Below are 19,519 nucleotides of genomic sequence, written 5' to 3' on the forward strand. Positions count from 1 at the left end.
GGGAGTGGATATCAGATGGCCTCTTGTGTCATAGATAGGCTTCCAGAACCAGGATAGGGCAGGGGAGCAGATGGAATTGATTTAAGTTCTCCTGAAAACAAATAAGGCCAGCTGAGTCCTTAAGTATTTATAAAGGACCCTACTATATTTAGTGCCAAGAAAGTATTTGATTTGCTAAGTGCCCCAAATTAAAGTTTCTTTGTTTTTCCTCACCAGGAGATGACCCATTCCTGGCCTGCTCCTCTCACTGCCATGCATACTTCCAGAAACTCCGAGAAGAACTCACTTTGCATACCAGGACAGGTCAATTCTCTTGCTACCTCCATTTTCCTTTATCTTATTTCAGTTGTACCAGTCTTCCAATTGGAGTCTTAAAAATACCGATGGCTTTGGTATTCTATTGCTATAAAATCTAGATTTCCTCAGGGTGCCAGTGTGGCTCAGTCAGTTGAGCATCCAACTCTTGGTTTCAGCTCAGGTCATGGTCTCAGGGTCATGAGATCAAGCCCTGCATTGGGCTCCATGCTCAGCACAAAGTCTGCTTGAGATTCTTTCTCCCTCCCTCTTCCTCCCTATCTGCTCCACTTCCTGCTTACCCTTTCTCTCTAAAACAAATAAATAAAACCTTTACAAAAATCCAGACCTCCTCTTGCCCCTTGAAATGTTAATATAAATCTCCCTTTTCCTGAAGCAGAGTCTTCTTTTATAGAGTTTATTTATTTATTTGAGAGAGAGGGAGAGTGAGCAAGTGAGAGGGAGAGAGAAAAAAACACGAGCAGAGGGAGAAGGAGAAACAGACTCCCCACTGAGCAGGGAGCCCGATAATGGGCTCAATTCCAGGATCCCAGGATCAGGACCTGAACCTAAGGCAGAAGCTTAAGCTACTGAGCCACCCAGGTGCCCCCCAAAGGAGAGTCTTTCAGAGCATATATACACAGATGCTAACCTGTATATTGTACTACCTAGAGCCCTGTCACTGTCCAAGTTACTGTGGCCAGAACTGATGAATCACAAGAATGAGCTCATCCATTTAAGAAGACCAACTAGGTGATGTAACAACATCTAAGATTTTTTTAAATTAAAAAACCTATACTCTTCACCCTAATGGGTCAATTTTCAATTTTGTTTATCACCTTCCAGTCCTGGCTCATAAGCACACAGATCTTTACACGCCAACACATCATATTGATAGAACTTCAAATGTTTATTTTTTTCCCTCACCTGCTTCCAGTAAGATTTTTTTCTCACCATCAGTTTTTAAAATGCTGAAACCACCATGGCTATTCTAATAACACACTTTAAAAGAAAAAGTAATGTCTTTCTCCCTTCCTTCTTTCCATCCAATTAACCATCCATCCACCCATCCATCCATCCATCCATTTATCCAGAAACCATTTTCTGAGGTCATATAATAAGACTTAAAGTTAGGGATGAAGAAAAAACCCTCCATGGGTTATCAGCTAAATGACAAAAGAGTGCAGGAAGTGTCTTCACAGAGAATTGGAGGTTCAGAGAAGTACCTAACAGTCCCTGGGTGTTGAAGAAGTGCTCGGAGAGGTGGTAGAATTTGTAGGATGCCTACAACTTTGACAGGTGGAGAAGGACTGGAAAGAAGAACACTTCACTGCAGAACAGGATGGGCTAAGGCACGAGAAGATGTAGGATCATGGCATGATCCATAATGATGTGGTCTCAAGTGGCTGGTTCAGAGTTCATGTGATGGGAAGCGGAGAGAGATCTGAACCCCAGGCAAATGAGTGCATCTCTATAAAAGAACTTGAGTACCAGTCAAGGAATTTAAACTATTTGTAGAAGGAGGAACCGAGTCATTCTTTGGTCTCTAGGGTCATGAGTTTTAACAACATTGGCCAAAATTGCATTTAGTCATCCCTGCCCACATTCGAAAGGGGCCAGAAATAAGTGAGCAGCAACCCTCTCTTTCCAGGTCTGGTGTGTGTGTCATTCACTCTTGCACTCCCACTGCCCCTCCTTAGGCTGCTCTGGGCTTGGGGTCCTCTCCCTAACATCCCTGCCAAGGGATCCATCCAGACATTCCAGGTGTTGAATCCATCCCTGGTTCAGCAATTGCAGTGTTTTCAGCTGTGTTCTCCAATTTTGGAGATAATTTGGGCAAGTTGCAATTTTGACATTTACAAGTGTATACAATAGAACTGGTTGTTTAAATGGGCTTTTGTAGTAAGTGCACAATTTGGAATCAAGCACAAGTTGCATTTTCTGCCAATCATCTGTGCTCCCATCGACCCCATGATAAAGGTAGAGGCAACTAGCATGAAATGGTGAAACCAGGATGGATACACACCCACTCTTTTGTTTCACTTGGTTCCTGCCAAAATGTTGGTTTGAAAGAAAAGTACATCAGCACCGTAATGCTGTGATGTGCATCACCTCATTCTAAGCACATCATATCTAGTAAATAATTCAATCCTCATTGAAACCCAAAGAGACTGGTAATTCAACTCTCCGTAACTCACAGATGAGGAAACTGAGGCACAGAGTAAACTAATGTGCTCTGAATCACCCAGCTAATAAATCAGCGAACCAGCCTTTCGATTCAGGTGTTATGACGATGCATTTATCACACAGGTTTACAGATGCCTTGGTTCAAAGTCCATTTTCCAAAACATGGCCATGTACAGTAAATACAGTTGTCTAGGTGCCCCCCTTCCCTCAGCACTCGTGCCGGACCCAGGTGACACCATCCTCTCGGAAAGCATCCATATTGTACATTCATGTTAGAGCCAGAGAATCGCCTTGTGGGTTGCAGACCTGGCTTCTTTTAATCCTGGCTCTGCCAATCACTAGTCAGATGGTCCAGCTTCAGTTCTTATGAGCCTCAGTTTCCCCATCTGTGCTGTCTGTGTGTGTGTCTGTGCACGCAGGCCTGTTTGTACCATATAATCCCCATGGGGTTTTCAGCTCAGAGAGTCAGTGAGCCTGCAGACTTACAAAAACAGACACAGTTGAAAATTCCCAACTGTTTTCCACCCCCTCACTTTAAATCTGGAGGTGTCTTCGTGTCTAAAATGAGTTTCTTGTAGGCAACATACTGATGGGTTTTGTTTTTTTATCCATTCTGATACCCTGTGTCTTTTGATTGGGGCATTTAGCCCATTAACATTCAGGGTAACTATTGAGAGATATGAATTTAGTGCCATTATTAGCCTGTAAGGTGACTGTTACTGTATATTGTCTCTGTACCTTTCTGATCTACTACTTTTAGGCTCTCTCTTTGCTTAGAGGACCCCTTTCAATATTTCCTGTAGAGCTGGTTTGGTGTTTGCAAATTCTTTCAGTTTTTGTTTGTCCTGGAAGCTTTTGATGTCTCCTTCTATTTTCAATGATAGCCTAGCTGGATAGAGTATTCTTGGCTGCATGTTTTTCTCATTGAGTGCTCTGAATATATCATGCCAGCTCTTTCTGGCCTGCCAGGTCTCTGTGGATAAGTCTGCCGCCAATCTAATATTTTTACCATTGTATGTTACAGACTTCTTTTCTCGGGCTGCTTTCAGGATTTTCTCTTTGTCACTAAGACTTGTAAATTTTACTATTAGGTGACGGGGTGTGGACCTATTCTTGTTGACTTTGAGGGGGGTTCTCTGCATCTCCTGGATTTTGATGCTTGTTCCCTTTGACATATTAGGGAAATTCTCTCCAATGATTCTCTCCAATAGACCTTCTGCTCCCCTCTCTGTTTCTTCTTCTTCTGGAATCCCAATTATTCTAATGTTGTTTCGTCTTATGGTGTCACTTATCTCTCGAATTCTCCCCTCATGATCCAGTAGCTGTTTGTCCCTCTTTTGCTCGGCTTCCTTATTCTCTGTCATTTGGTCTTCTATATCACTAATTCTTTCTTCTGCCTCATTTATCCTAGCAGTGAGAGCCTCCATTTTTGATTGCACCTCATTAATAGCTTTTTTGATTTCAACTTGGTTAGATTTTAGTTCTTTAATTTCTCCAGAAAGGGCTTTAATATCTCCAGAGAGGGTTTCTCTAATATCTTCCATGCCTTTTTCGAGCCCGGCTAGAATGTTCAGAATCGTCATTCTGAACTCTTGATCTGACATATTACCCATGTCTGTGTTGATTAGGTCCCTAGCCTTCGGTACTGTCTCTTGTTCTTTTGTTTGTGGTGATTTTTTCCGCCTTGTCATTTTGTCCAGATAAGAGGATATGAAGGAGCAAATAAACTACTAAAAGGGTGGCAAAGACCCCGGAAAAATGCGCTGTAACCAAATCAGAAGAGACCCCAAATTGTGGGGGGGAGAAAGGGGATAAAAACAGCTTCTGAAAAAAAAAGAAAAAAAAATTTTAAAAATAAAACAAATAAAAAAATATAAAAAAGAAAGAAAAAAATATATATATTTAGATGAACTAGTCAAAAAACGTTAAAAAAAAGGGTAAAAGTTTTAAAAAATTTAGCAGAAGAAGAAAAAAGAAAAAAGAAAAAAAAATTGAAAAAAGAAAAAAAAATTGAAGTAGCCGCAAGACTAAAGAATCATGGGGAGAAAGCCATGAGTTCCGTGCTTTGCTTTCTCCTCCTCTGGAATTGCTCTGCTGTCTTAGGAATTGAATCTGCTTTCTCCTTGATAGATGAACTTCGTCCTGGCTGGATATTTTGTTGATCTTCTGGGGGAGGGGCCTGTTGTAGTGACTCTCAAGTGTCTTTGCCCGAGGCGGGATTGCACCGCCCTTACCGGCTGCCGAACTAAGTAATCGGCTCAGGTTCGCTTTTGGGAGCTTCTGTTCCCTGAACGCTTTCCGTAGAGTTCCGGAGGACGGGAATGAAAATGGCGGCCTCCCAGTCTCCGGCCCGGAGGAGCCGAGAGCCAACTTACTGAAATATATGCTCACATTCCAAATTGAAAATGCCCTTTTCTCAGAAGGAATAAAAGGACTCACAAGGAAGGGAGTACACTGCTGAGCAGAAGTGAGGGAACTGATAGTGTCCTCAGGGGAAGTTCAGTAAAGGCTTTGCAGAGGTGATCCAACTCTGGTGTCTATAACTCAAGCTTTCTTGGAATCCAGCCACACTGGTTCATTTACATATCAGCTGCAACTGCTCTTGCAGGGCAGTAACAGAGTTGAGTACTTGTGACAGAGACTATATGCCCCACCCACCCCAAAGCTTAAAATCTTGACTATCCTGCCCTTTACAGGAAAAGTTTGCCAGTCACTGCTCTGGACCAAGATCCTGTGGGAGTGTCTGATTATGGGCTTATCATCACAGTTATTACTGAAAATATTCTCACTTAAGTTTGTGAAAACAATTGGATGTCATTATATTCTGTTACTAAAATTACTTATGTGACATGTCTATGAAAGAAACACACAGATCAAAGTCAGGCCTCTTTTTAAAACAAATTATATTATGGGCATCAACAATTATGGCATGAACAATGCAGATTTTTCGCACAGCCAAGCTATTTCCAGTTGGGATTGGGTGTGTTTGTACGGTAACTTGGGTGTTATCCAAAGGTGTTTCATTTGTTTGGAATTCTGGTTTTAAAAAGTCTTATGCAGCTCAACATTAAAAACATTAATAAAGGGGCACCTGGGTGGCTCACTCAATAGAGCATCCGGCTCTTGATCTCAGAGTTGTGAGTTCAAGTTCCATGTTGGGTGTAGAGCCTACTTAAAAAAAAAAAAAAGTATCAAGAATGTATAACTCCAGTAACCCAAATGCAATAAATAATGCAATCCTCAAATTCATTTCATAAATCACTGCCCCAATGCCTTGAACAACTGACTGTTCGGGCCTAAAGTCCAGAATACTTGGATGAAGATTAAAACTTCAGGCCATCTTCCTGCGACCTGTACAGGGACTGGCTAGCTGCATGTGTCACTCTCTAACCAAGTGTTTGTTTTATTTGACTTTGGAACTTCTCGTTTGATTCCCAGTGGTATATGAACCCAAATTTGCCCCATATGATTGTAATGAAATCCGTTGTAAAAAATAACAGGTAGAAATATTGTATATAGTGAAGGGCATACAAATGGTTAACCCCTCATTTATTTGGCATCCTGGGAAAGAAATGAGGTGTTCTGATCAATCAAAATTCTTGGATAACCAAAGGCCCATCCTTCCATAGGAATCATGTAATACGAATCATTTTGAGATGTAATTAATATTTTTCTGACTCCTTATAAATATTCTACTAAACATACTTTCGTCTTTCTTGGTAATTTAGACATTATGATGAGCACCAGTTATTGGACTATGTTGTAATTATGCCCTCAGGAGCTATTAAGATGGGTTGGAATGCCTGCCTCTATATTAAATAGCCATAGACTCCCGTGCTTTGTTAAGTTCTAACCTGGCTGTTTTATCTTCTTTGGCCTCCTTTGCTGTCGGTTTTCATGTCTCAGTGTTCCCAGTGGCTGTGCCTCTAGGACAGTTTCCTCTTCCTTGCCATCTATGATTTGCTAAGGATTGGGAATCAAATGGCCATCCATGTTAGAGTTTTCTGTCAAAAGTCAGTTCTCTATCAAGTGAGGATAGAGAAGCCTTTGAGAAGCCTTTTCCATCTCATGTGGAGTTTACGGTAGTCTTCTGGAGTGGCGATCTTGCTGGAAGTGAAGTCTCCTTAGCAACAAAATCATGCTAAATAGATCAAAACATTCACTTGCCATGAAAGCACAGCGTTATTGTTCTTGATTACTTCTCTTAAAAGGCAAATGATGCTGTGATTTTGTTTTTCCTTGTAAAGGGTGGCAAGATTAGGCTTCAAAACTAGATTACTTACAGCAGCAGTGGACATAACTAATTCTTGTATTTCCTTGAATTCGTTGTGTCCCTTTTGAAGCTCTTGTCTTATAGTCAGTTCTCTCCCTTCTGTCCCCATGGTGCCATGCATGCCCTGTCCATTGTCATAGTGCTTCTGCTTGCGAGTTTGGGCAGGATCCACACAGGTGTGCCATGCTCCCAGAAAGCACCATGTGTAGAAATCTGTATTTTTCAAAATCAGTGAATGAGTTGAGTGCAGGGTGACTTTAAAATGAAATCTAAATCACTTTAAATAATGTGCTCCACTTGCATATTTCAAATGGCTTCCTGTACTTCACCAAATTTGTAATGAAGTTTTAAGAACACTTGTCTTGTGAAAACAAGATCCATCTATCATGTATGCGTCACAGTTAAGGTAGAAAATTGGAGTTGTTCCTATAAAAGGGAGCAACCGAGCACATCTATTAATTTCGGTCTTGTTTACACTTCGACAAAAACCAGGATCATTTGTTAGTTTGAACCAGAGCCCCTTTCCTTCCTTAGAGACATCATTTCTAGCTAAGTGAGAAATTAAACACTTGAATTTCACACATGTGGGTCATTCGTTCCCATGTTGCACACATTTCATCAGTCTGATGGAATGGCAGTTATGGTCATGTTATGGCAGGTGTAACTAGCAAATGTTTATCCTTCAAATAGACCTAGGGATAGAAGCCAACTTAATGGAATTGTTAAGAGTGTCTTCTTTTTGGTAAACATTAGGCAAGTTCTGCCTTCAACAATAACAAATACACCTTTTGTTCCCTCTGTAGTATTTCACTAATATTTGTTTCATGTGTTCCTCCTTATAGGAATCCCAACACCTGACTCCAGGATTCACCTTACAAAGTAGGTGTTTTTAAAAAATTATACTTAGTCCAAACATTCATGTCATCTCCTCCCCTACTTTCTTCTCTTTCCTACCTGATACCATGAAAACATGAATTGACAGTGGCAAAAAGTCATATTGTGATATATCAAATTCGTTCCTTTACTTTTTCATCTGTGATTTATGACAAGATGCTAAATATATATGGGTGTGGGTGTGTGTGTGCGCACACACACGCGCGTGCGCACATGCATCTGTGTGTGTAACTGGAAGGGCTGCATGTTTGAAGACCGATTTCATTCAGAGTGATCATTTGACACTAGAAAATGTGGGTAGTAATTGCATGTGCCCTTTCTTTTCAGAGTGGAGTGACCCAACCAGCAGAGCTTCTACGAAGTTAGTATCACTGGAGGCGTGAGTACTTGGGTTTCCAAATCAGGCTTCTTCAGGGGCATTTGGCAAGGAAACATTGTCTCAGTGCTGAGTGAATCTTGTTCTCTCTCCTGCTCCTCAAAAATAGGAACCTTGGCTCATAGTAATATGGAGTTCAATTAGAGAGGAGAGCGAGATCTCCCACAATAAACGAATAACAGTGAAAATGAATGAGGCCACCATTAGACTCTCTGGTGAGGTAAATAGAGGCTGGATTAATAATACCTGGAATATGAAAACACCTGTGATTCTTGACTAGTTGTCTGAACATTATGTAACTTCCACCACAGACCTCATCATACATGATATTCAGTTGGGATTGGGTGACCGGCTAGGATGAAGAAAGGATACATGTCAGCAGCCATGTTGGGACATGAAGTGTTGAGTGGATTGTTATGGCCAGTCAGCCTAAGACCTTGCTGTTTGCACATCATCTGGTGACTGTATATTATAGACAAGCAAGGAGGGCCAGGAAGAGATGGAATGAGAGATTACGTGATGCTGGGTTAAAGTTCAGAAGCCAGAGCCCTGTGATTCTCTCAGCACTGTCTTCATTTGTTATTAATGCTAATTGAAGGAGGGGTAAGGAGAAACCCATTTTCTCAGATTAACTACTGTAGATTTTGTAATATCCATTTGTCCAAGAATGTATCAAGGGAGTATTTCTCTCACAACTTCTTCCATTCCTAGTAATGGAAAATGAAAGTCATCTTTTCTATGTGAGTAATGTCACATAACTTGAAAATTTTTGAAATGAAATAATTTATGACATTCAAGTGGTCTAAGGGCACACTTGAAGTAAGTCACTTACCTTTTGGAAGATCGCAAATAATTGCCTAAAACAACTGGGAATGACTCCTAAATAGACCATGGCTCTAAGAAAGACAAGGGCATTTCTGTGTTCCTAGTTCCGTTGAACAGCAAAACCCCGAGAGCCCTGGCCCCATCATCGGTCCTATTATTTGGTTTTCTGGCCTGATCTGTGCCTTCTCATTCCAAGTTCAATTTCAGCAACCAAGAACTTTCATTTAAAGAGGTGGGGAAAAAGTAAGAAAGGGGGAAAATAAAGCCATAACCCTGAATTAAGGACCAAATTATGTGGAAACATGGAAATCCAAATTGACTTTGATATTGTTCATTTCAGCTTTTCCATTCATTGCATCTTGAATTGCCCTTCCCCTTGTGATTCTGTGATTCTAGTAAACAATAGGTTTTATTCTCATACCTTCCCCTCTTCCCATTAAAATGTCAATAAAATTAATACACACACACACACACGTGCATGCACGTGCACGCACACACGAGCATTTAGGAAATCAACACAGGTTTCCAGAGTTGAAAAAATATAGAAGTATTTTTCCACTGGAAAATGATCTTACTCCTAAAGCAAGAGTATTAGGCTCCTGCTGTGAAATATGCTGATTTCCATATAGACCATAAAATTCAATATTTCAATAGTTTGTAACTAACAGAAATAAACTTGTCAATTGTGATTTATAGTTAGAAGCTGCATTTCCAGAAAACGGCATTTCATAGCACAGGGGTGTATTGCGTAATTCAGTAGGACTAAGGTTCTCTATGGGAAGCATCGATAAAGCTGGAAGGTGCTGAGTCCACTTTATGAATGAGCTGCTCTCTTTTTTAGCTACTGGATCTAAGGGCCAAGTGTTGTCCATTAGATTTGAGCTGGAATAAGTTCCCTTCTTTATTGTAGGGTGTGGATTTATTATTTTTACTTTTAGCTTCCAAACTATTATCTGCTTAGCCATTTCTATTACTGTCCCCTATTTTACTACTGTGTGCTTTTCAAGCCAGCTTCTAGGATTTTCCATGTGGTAGGGTAATCCTCCAGGCAACTAAGAACTTTCTGTGTGTAGATAGCCACTGGTGGCTTGAGTTGGTGGGAAACAGCCCCAAAGTTGGCCCCTGCTGCAGGAGAAACACCTTCCTGGCAGATATCCTGGATATGCTCCTGCCACTTTACTGCAGTGCGAGAGTAGAGAGTCTTACAAAGCAGAATCCCTTAATTACTGGGAGACATTATTAGTTTTCCTCATCTTTGCTTCTCTTTCCCAGCTGATGAAAGGCAGACCTTCCATTTGGGCCTGGATTGTTTGTAAGGACTGCATGCATGGGCAGCAGGTACAAAAACACTGATCGAAGTATGTCCAAATCCAAACTGGGAACCCGCCAGGCTCCCTCTGTGTTCCTGACAGTCACACTTTCTCTGGGCCTGACCCCAGCAGTCTGACTGGCTTTTGGAGAACTGGGTCTTTCCTTGCTCAGTAGACTTCACTGCCATATAATGTTTTTTATGGGATGTCCATCCATGGGGTGCCGTCCTACCTGTTCTGTCTAGAACTCTCACTGCCTGTTAGGCAAGGGCATTAGACAAGGGGAGTTCCAAGATCTGAGTTTGCTTCTCTCTTCCATGGTAGTTATAGTATTGGGGGGAAAGCACTGATTGAGATAATAGGATTCAGATAATATGAGTGTAAATTATGGGGGACCTTTTTATTTCAAAATATACAGATAGAGCCCCCTAAGGGAAATTCAGCAAATTAATGAGCTATGTGTATACACATAAAGATATACACACAAACACTTGTCAGAATTCAAAAGTAAATAGTTACACTCTTAAAAAAAAAAGTTATGCTCTTTAGTAATTAGACTTAACATCATAAAAGTGCCTTTACCTTTAACCCTTAATAAGTTCTAGAGGGAAGAAGACCCAATGGTTTTTGTTTCCCTCCACCTCTATGAGTCTTAGAACAGGCCTCACCCAGGGCTTCTAAATCCAGTGGAATTTCTAGTCTCTTAAAAAAGGTCCCTCTCGGCACCTGGGTGGCTCAGTGGGTTAAGCCGCTGCCTTCGGCTCAGGTCATGATCTCAGGGTCCTGGGATTGAGTCCCGCATCAGGCTCTCTGCTCAGCAGGGAGCCTGCTTCCCTCTCTCTCTCTGCTTGCCTCTCTATCTACTTCTGATCTCTCTCTGTCAAATAAATAAATAAAATATTTTTAAAAAAAGGGCAGTGTGAAGCTCCCTAAAATGAGATAGACTTAAAAAAAAAAAAAAAAAAGATGGTGTATTGGCCATGCTCTCTTAAAAGAAAAACATTAAAAAAAAAAAAAAGGTCCCTCTCCCAAAAGAGGGTAGGTCATGGGCATCTGAAAGTCAAACTGTATTTTTCAGGACTCTAGTCTCATATATTTGTGTGGTAATATCATGTCCATTCTGCCTCTGAAAAATCCATTTATTTCCATTACAAGATTCAGGATTGAATGTACACACCAGACATTGTGTTACTTTCTAGTTTCTTAATGCAGCAATTGAGGAATGATGGAGGAGAAAACTAAAACCAAACCCAAAGAACTTGGATTGTCTTTGTCGAGTTGGATTGCTTCATCTAGTTTATAATATCTTGTCAATTCTTTGTCAGTACAGTGGCTTTTCAAAAATGCATGACTTTGTTCGTCTTTTACAAGCCATCCTAAATAGGAACAGATAAGATACATTCATTCGCCCTGAGAAGCATTTTCAGACAGCATCCATGTACTCAAGTGTATCTATGTACTCGGTCCTTGACGTGAGCTAATTTTGTGAGTGCTGTTGAGAAGATGTAAGCTCCAAGTATCCAGCGCCTTTGTTATACTTGGTTGTTAGCATCTGGACCCTGTCCAGTTGGAAACCCTCCAGAACCCCTTTTAATCAAGCCGCTCCTATGTTTTAAGCCCTGCTCTCTCAAACATCTGGATGGTTTCCATAAAAACCCAATATGGAGGCAGATGTAGCCATAATGTTGTTCTTGCCATAAAACCAGTTCTTTAACTTACAGTCTTAGCTACAGGTTCTCAAACATCCCAGCCATGAACCTGGAGACTTGATGGAAGGCCTCATGGAGACAGACTAGTTGTGGCCAGTCTCCATTCCCCTGCAGGGGATGGGTATGTACACTATATGAATGGATACTTAAAGGTAGTGCTAGTTAGAAGGAAAAGGAAACATTTTGGCTATGAGGGCCCAGAAGGACAAAGTGAGTTATGCTGCTCCTTGGCAGGTGAGCCTAAAGGCAGGCCTCTTCCCTCCTACCATGGTGCCCTTTATTGTGGGTGTTCATGAGTTCAGGGATTCAGAACAACCCATTCGGCATGTTGAACATGGAAGACTTGGACGGCTGAAGTTAGTTATAGCCAAACCTGCTCAAAATTGCCTTAAATAAAGCACGATTTCTGAACTCTTCTCTATGTGGTAGGAAGAGTTCCTTACCACAGAGACTACAAAGACAATTAGAATGTTTTCCACTTTACTATAACCAATAAAAAACATTATACTATTTCTCAGGTGAATTCTGGATTTTTTAACCCCCTCAAAAAAAAAAAAAAAAACCCTCACATTCATTACAACCCTGACCATCCTATCTAAAATTTCCTCATTGAAAAAATCTGATTTGAGATTCAGTGACCACCAGGGCCTCTTGTGGAACACTAGCCCACGTCTCCAGCAATGTCACATACTCTTCCATAAGTAAATGTTTGGTCTGCTTTTTAGTTACAACTCTGGTAGCAAAGCGACTGTGTCGTGAGGCAGGGGGATGGGGCTGTGATTTTCTTAATCAGATGAATTCTTAATCAGAATCCGTGATTTGGCACTTGGAATTTGGATCTGCTATTGAGGAGTGTGAGGCTTACGAACACCCAACTCAACTGCCCTGACGACCTGGTCGGTCATCTTGACAGCTTTTACTAGTTGTAGCCATTCCAGTTTTCAAGCCGAGATGCCTGCCAACTCTTGCTTTGAGCCTGTCTTGTAGGCCCTGCATCTCGGAGCTTCCCAGCTTTTCCTAAGAACTTAATATTTTTCTGGATGTTCTCCACCACATCAGGGACAGCCACCTGGGAGTAGAGAAAACAAAAATTGGCAGCATGTTCAAGCTGTGAATTAAAGGTAATTCACAGTTTGAAATGAATCAGCATGAGGTCCTTAAGAAGAGTAATCAGACATCGAGAGGATTTTATTTTGAGGATTGTGTATTGGCTAATGGGACAACAAGCAATATTGGCATTTGGAATGTTCATGTCAGGAAGCACTGAAGCTGCTGGTGCTTGACAGGCTCCAAGACTGAAAAGTGAGGCTTCTTCAGTGGGAGGAGTGGGCTTCCACTTTCCTGACAGAAGCTCAAAACAGGGATGTCTTTGCGCAGTGAGCATAAATCTTGAAAGATCAGATTTGATTTCTGTGTTGTTCACGTGCCCAAGATTCATATGTTTCTGGTGGATTGTGAGAATCTGTAATTAGAAGCCAACGTCTCCCTCTCTTTCTCTCAGGGAAAAGTCAAATATCTCTTTTTTTCCACCTGATTTGCATCCATTTTTATTCATTCATTCAGGCTTTCTTTCCTTTCCACAAAAATGCATGAAGCTACTGGTGTGTAAAGCTTGGGGTGAAGCCTTGTGGTAAATTCACACGTCTTTCCCTCCAAGAGCTCGCAGTGAAGGTTACACTCATACTGATGACACCAGTACCTCAACTAAGCCATATCAACTGAGTGCCCACTATGTGCCAGGCAGTTTGTCTCTTGATAACAAGCCTGTGAGAATCACCTTGTTTTATGCCACGGGGGCAGAACCAAACCTCAGAGACATTGAGTGAGTTGCCCGGAGAGCTATAGTACAAAGCCAGAACAAGACAGACTTCAGAGCACATGCCCTTAACCTACACTAAAGCCATTCCATGGACACTTTGGAGATGTCCCTACTGATTTCCATTCAGTTGTGATCTTGCCCAGGCATTAGGATGAAGTGGACTGACCACAGCTGCAGACCAGAATGGTAGCTGTCAGTTTGGTTTAGATCAGAGAAAGTATTAGATCTTAATACTGCATGTGTAGACATGGGAACTGTGTAGGTGAGCACGGGTCTGTCATCAGCTCAGGGCCAACAGCTCAGTTGTGTCATCATGCCTATAGAATGCTTTCTTCAGAGAGGCAGAAGGATCTGAGACTCTGAGGGGACTTAGACCACCATGTCAAATCCCTGGGAGGCCGATTTCTGTGATCTGTGGTAGGAATAGCATCTCTCTCTCTCTCTCTCTCTCTCCAGAAAGCTCCATTTTGCCATATTAAAGCCAACAGAAGTCAGCTGATACTTAGGTCTATTTTTATGAGAAGCTCAGCCATGGCCTCTCATGCTTACCAACTTGGTTGATAATCGAAATGTTTTTCTATGTCTTCATTGTGGAATAATGTTAAAAACTATTCCCAATGTGATCAACCAACCCCAAGTTCTCTTTGATGTAACTGGGAGTGAAGGAAGTAACACAGGTGGAAAATACCAGAATGAAATAATTCCACTTGTATAATTGAATGTAGCTACAACCAAGGCTACTTTCCTGTGCACTGTGATTGTTATTTTTTTTATTTATTTGAGGGAGGGAGGAAGAGAGAGAGAGAGAGAGAGAGAGAGAGAGAATGAGCACAAGTGGGGGGAAGGATAGAGGGAGACAGAGAGAGAGAGAAAGAGAATCCCCAAGGAGACTTCCCCCCCGAGTGTGGAGCCCAATGTGGGGCTCAATCTCATGACCCTGAAATTATGACCTGAGCTGAAATCAAGAGTCAGATGTTCAATCAACTGCGCCACCCAGGCACTCCTGTCTTTCATTGTCCTAAAGACCCTCACAAAATGTGTTGGCCCCACATGGGTATCCCAGCAATCCTGTTAGCCCCAGGTGAAAAGAAACCAGGTTGGGTTTGGGGGAAATCCTCACCTGATGTCCCCTAGCTAGGGATGAGGGATCTGGAGCTAGAAGCCCAAGTTCTTCATGCCCATTAGAACATGCTGCCTTGTCCCCAGATCCCCCCGATGGCCACAGGGCTGGAGCACATCAACCAGAGTACCGACTAGTCTTCCAGGCAAAGAAACAATAGCCACAGTATAGACAAGCCTCTAGATCATTCCCAGGAATTAAAAAGAAACAAGCAAACCAACCCAGTAGAGGCTGGAGTAGCTATGAAGGAATATCTGCCCTGCTTCTAAACTATTCATTCTTCTTTTGCATCTTATCAAGCATTTCACAAACAGCCAGCTCATCTGCCACAGTTACGTTGTTGGGAGCACTGTGTTTAAATGGTCTGCTCTTGACACCTCCCCAGAGCTGCTAAAATCCCTTCCATTCTACTGACAAGTGGGGGACAGTATTGGTAGAATTGGTAGATGCTTGCGCAATTCCAGCTGAAGAATCGGTTGAAAAATCTGACAAATTTTTGATGAGATTGAGCCTGAAAAATCTACAAATGCCTTTCTTTGTGGCTCATATCCATGTCCATAAAGAGGGCCTGAACAGGAGAAGGTCTCAAAGCTATTCGATAGACATCTCCAAATATGCTGCCAAGATGGGGACCCAGAGGGACAGAGGTATGCCTTGTAAATCCAAATGAACACTGTATCTTTTCTTTGCAACCCCCTGGGATCTTGGCACCCAGTATCCACCAGTGCAGCCCTTAATACACTGCCTGGTCCTTAGCTCAGGGAAAGGGGGATCTAAGAAGGGGGTGGTGGTGGTGGAAGGTAATGATTTACCCAGAAGCCAGCCTATAGTTCTGCCACCTCCATTGCCCAGCTTCAGGACCAACCCCATTTCTACATAGGTTGGCCACTTCTTAAAATTCCAGACTGGGATCTCAATATTGTAATAATATAAGTTACTTTTAGATTTTCAAGAGAAAAATCTGACCAAAGTCCCTCATACTCATAATATCTAGAAATTCTCTAGGATACTGGAAATTGAAAAGGTTATTCTAGGTGTCTCCAAAATCAGTTTTGTGTATCTTGTAGTACAGTGACAAAGGAAGAACACTGTATGTGAACTTGGGTCATTCCAGCCACCACTTCCAGCCACCTTCTGTATGCCCTTTCTACCACTCCCAGGCTTGTCCCTGCCAGGTTCTCACCCCAAACAGCCACATCCATACAGCCGCCACTAGTCCCAATCCTGGGGACCTGGCCTGCCCTGTTCCCTTTCATCCTAAAGTGCTTCATAACAGTAAACCAACCTTGCAGAGGAGTTTTCCTTTTAGCAGTTGGATGACCTGCTCAGGATCACAGACCTAGTTAGTGAAAGAGCTAGAATTTCACTCTAGGATTCTTAGATTTCGAAACTCAGACTTTTAGGGTGCCTGGGTGGCTCAGTGGGTTAAGCCTCTGCTTTTGGCTCAGGTCACAGTCTCAGGATCCTGGGATTGAGTCCCGCATCGGGCTCTTTGTTCAGCAGGGAGCCTGCTTCCCCCACTCTCTATGCCTGCTTCTCTGCCTACTTGTGATCTTTCTCTGTGTCAAACAACAGCAACAACAAAAAAACAAAACAAAACAAAACAAAACAAAAAATCTTAGGGGCGCCTGGGTGGCTCAGCGGGTTAAAGCCTCTGCCTTTGGCTCAGGTCATGATCCCAGGGTCCTGGGATCGAGTCCCGCATCGGGCTCTCTGCTCAGCAGGGAGCCTGTTTCCTCCTCTCTCTCTGCCTGGCTCTCTGCCTACTTGTGATCTTTGTCTGTCAAATAAATAAATAAAATCTTAAAAAAAAAACAGACACACTTATAGCTCTTCTACCATACCTGCCACACTGGCATCACATTTCAGTTGCGTAATCATTAATCATTAAGTACGAAGGAAGAGAGCACTGCTAATAATAATCATGCTTTCTAACCCCGTGAGGCTTTCGGTTTCTGCATATACTGTTATATCCAGTCTTTCCCCAGTCCTGGGAGCCAGAAAGTGGGGCAGCTCAGATCCCAGCTTCCTCACTCCTTCCCATGTGACTTCATGACATCACTTGGTGCTTCCCCGGGCCTTTGCTACATCATATATAAAATGGAGCCTCGATATCTCTTGGGTTCCTTAGTGAATTGTGCTACTGTCAGATGAGCTCACAAATGAAACTGCAGGAAGTTATTCACATCCCTTCTCTCCCCGTGGTAGAAATCAGGCAAGTCACACTTGCAGGTGTTGAGTGAGGTGCTCTTTTTGCTAATATCTGCCATTGCATCGATGTGCTTTGAATCAAAGATAGATCCTCTGCACTGACAGAGCCGTCGACTTAAAATGAATCACTGTGTGTGCCACTCCTCTCCTAATTGGATCAACCATACTGAGCACGTTTCTGGGCATTTCACCATGTTCATGAGACTGAGTGAATTTTCCCACCTCCACACACCCAAGGTTCCATTTATCTGGTTTAGTTCGTACATTTGCGGACAAATTTGAAAACGTTCCACCCAAACGCATATGTATTACAATTTCACCGTCTTAGAGCATGCAATTTGGAGTTAGGCCGGCCCTTCTTCTTCATGCTTTTTTTGGGGGTGCTCTCTAACTTTGAGATTGAAGAGGACCTGAAGCCTGTGATCTGTCTTGACCTTTACTACCAGATTAAAATTCCAGGTTGCTGTTGTGGTAACTATACCTTGAAAATTAGATCTTGATAGTCACTACAAAATTTAAAAGTGCACTACTGCCATGAACTTTGAAAAAACATTGTTTACCATTGTCAGCGACATCCTCCTAATAGAAATAATCTGCCTTGCCCTCTGCTAGAAAGAGTTCGGGGGGGACGCAAAAAGATTATATCTTGACAGGTTTTTTTTAGCATAAAAAATGGTTGTGCTTTGAAGCAAAGCTGTTTTCCACATGAAATTTAAATCAACTTCAGCTTGATTTATACTATTCAGATAGAACTGTGATATTCAGGATGGCAGGAATCCAAGATGCATGGTAAGATGTAGAGGCACAGAAAATCTACTTCTGGGGGTCCATCCTGGACAAACCCCCATGGCCCTGGGGTTCCAAATGGCAGCCATTTGCCAAACAGAGATTGTGGGACCCAGGGCTCAGCACCATAAGGAGATGTCTAACAGCCCCAGGACAGGGAAATGAAATAAGCAATCCAGGGTATCTCACTTGTGAAGAAGATGAGACATTGAGGCATTTGAAATTTCAGGAATTCTCTTACTGCCCTTCCCTTTCAAATTTTCCCCAAAACAAACATGTCACAGTGGGTCTGGCTTTATAATTAGTTGGGGGGGCTCTGTCTATGGTTCCATAACAGGATTTTTTTTTATTCAACTGGGCCTTTAAAATTTACTTTTTGACATGTTCATAATAGGATTCCAACATGTGTTTCCTACACAACATATAGAAAATCTCTCCCTTGAATGCTCTGAAAGGACTGATTTCAGACACAGGTGATGCTCTCACTCTGAGAGTTGGGCATACTCATTCCCACACAGCAGATATCAAACATTAAACCTGTTGGATGGTATTAGGTAGCTGGGCATGAGGGAACAGCAGAAGACTGAGGGGTAGCTTGGTCTAAAGGCCTTTGGGGGTGGGGGTGGGGAGGTGGGGACACTTGAGAACCTCTGCCTTCTGGTCTGGTCAGTCTGTGTGCTGAGGAGACTGGGATAGCACTGACTAGACTGTGATATTCCTCCAAACCCAAGGAACTGTCCGGGAAGGCCCGGTCAGTAATCCCTTCCACTCATAAGGACTGTGGAGCCCCCAGATAGCACCTTGACCAAAATAGGCCCACAAGTCCACAAGCTGCTTAGGGAAAGGGGTGCTATACATTTGCCTGTATGTTCTCACAGCTGATACAAGACCAACCACACAGGAGGTAGCCAGCAAATGCTATCGAGCAACTGCCAAGTAAAATGTCCAGAAAGCAAGAACAATCCAGAAGGTCTCAATTCTTTTAAATGAATATTAACATTTTGATATATTTTATTCTTCTATTCCTCAATCCACATTGAAGAGGTAGTATCATAAGAAGAAATATAGAGACACATATGGGTGTGTCTGAATATAGTGGAAAGCCATATAGTGTAGAGATCAAAGTGGATACGCCCTGGAGGCAAATTGCCTAGGTCCAAATCGGAGCTCCATCATCTTTAGTCATGTGATCTTGGGCAAGTCGCTCAACCTCTCTATTACTTAGTTTTCCTCATCTGTAAAATGGGGATGGTAATAGCACCTACATCATAGGATTAAGTGACTGAAGTGCTTATTGCAGCGATTGGTACATAGAAAGTTCTCAGTAGACATTAATTATGGTTATTATATATGCTCATGATTAGTACTGTCATTATTACTGAGTGCTCCAAGCCACTGTCGTTTGCACTGTGTTCCATCTTTGGCCACTACAGGAGCCTTTTACTCAATTCCCTGAGCTGTTCCGGAGGTTTCCAGTTAGACCAAGACCTCTCCAGGGCTAAGAAACCCAGACTACATTGAATATTTCCTCTGTTGACCCACCTCCTCCAGACCCCAACAATAAAAATGATGGAAAGCTATATCTGGAAAGCGTACCCCTTGGATACTAGGCACATTCTTCTCCTTCTCGGAGTACATCGCAGCATCTTATCACATCCACAATTGTACTTTTAATTCTGTGCTAGTTTTTAAAAATAAAAGCTGGAACTTCTCCA

General features: G+C 42.2%; 1 protein-coding gene across 1 annotated transcript in view; it reads left to right on the forward strand.

The window, feature by feature from the left end:
• AFF2 (AF4/FMR2 family member 2) overlaps positions 1-19,519 on the forward strand; it is a 492,304-nt gene that overhangs the window by 332,960 nt on the left and 139,825 nt on the right. Inside the window, exons 5-6 of the mRNA XM_045994381.1 lie at positions 7,597-7,633; positions 7,976-8,009. Coding sequence (XP_045850337.1) covers positions 7,597-7,633; positions 7,976-8,009 — 71 coding nt within the window. The remainder of the gene's footprint in view (positions 1-7,596; positions 7,634-7,975; positions 8,010-19,519) is intronic.

This window comes from Meles meles, chromosome X (assembly GCF_922984935.1).
Source record: "Meles meles chromosome X, mMelMel3.1 paternal haplotype, whole genome shotgun sequence".
NCBI classification, from domain to species: domain Eukaryota; kingdom Metazoa; phylum Chordata; class Mammalia; order Carnivora; family Mustelidae; genus Meles; species Meles meles.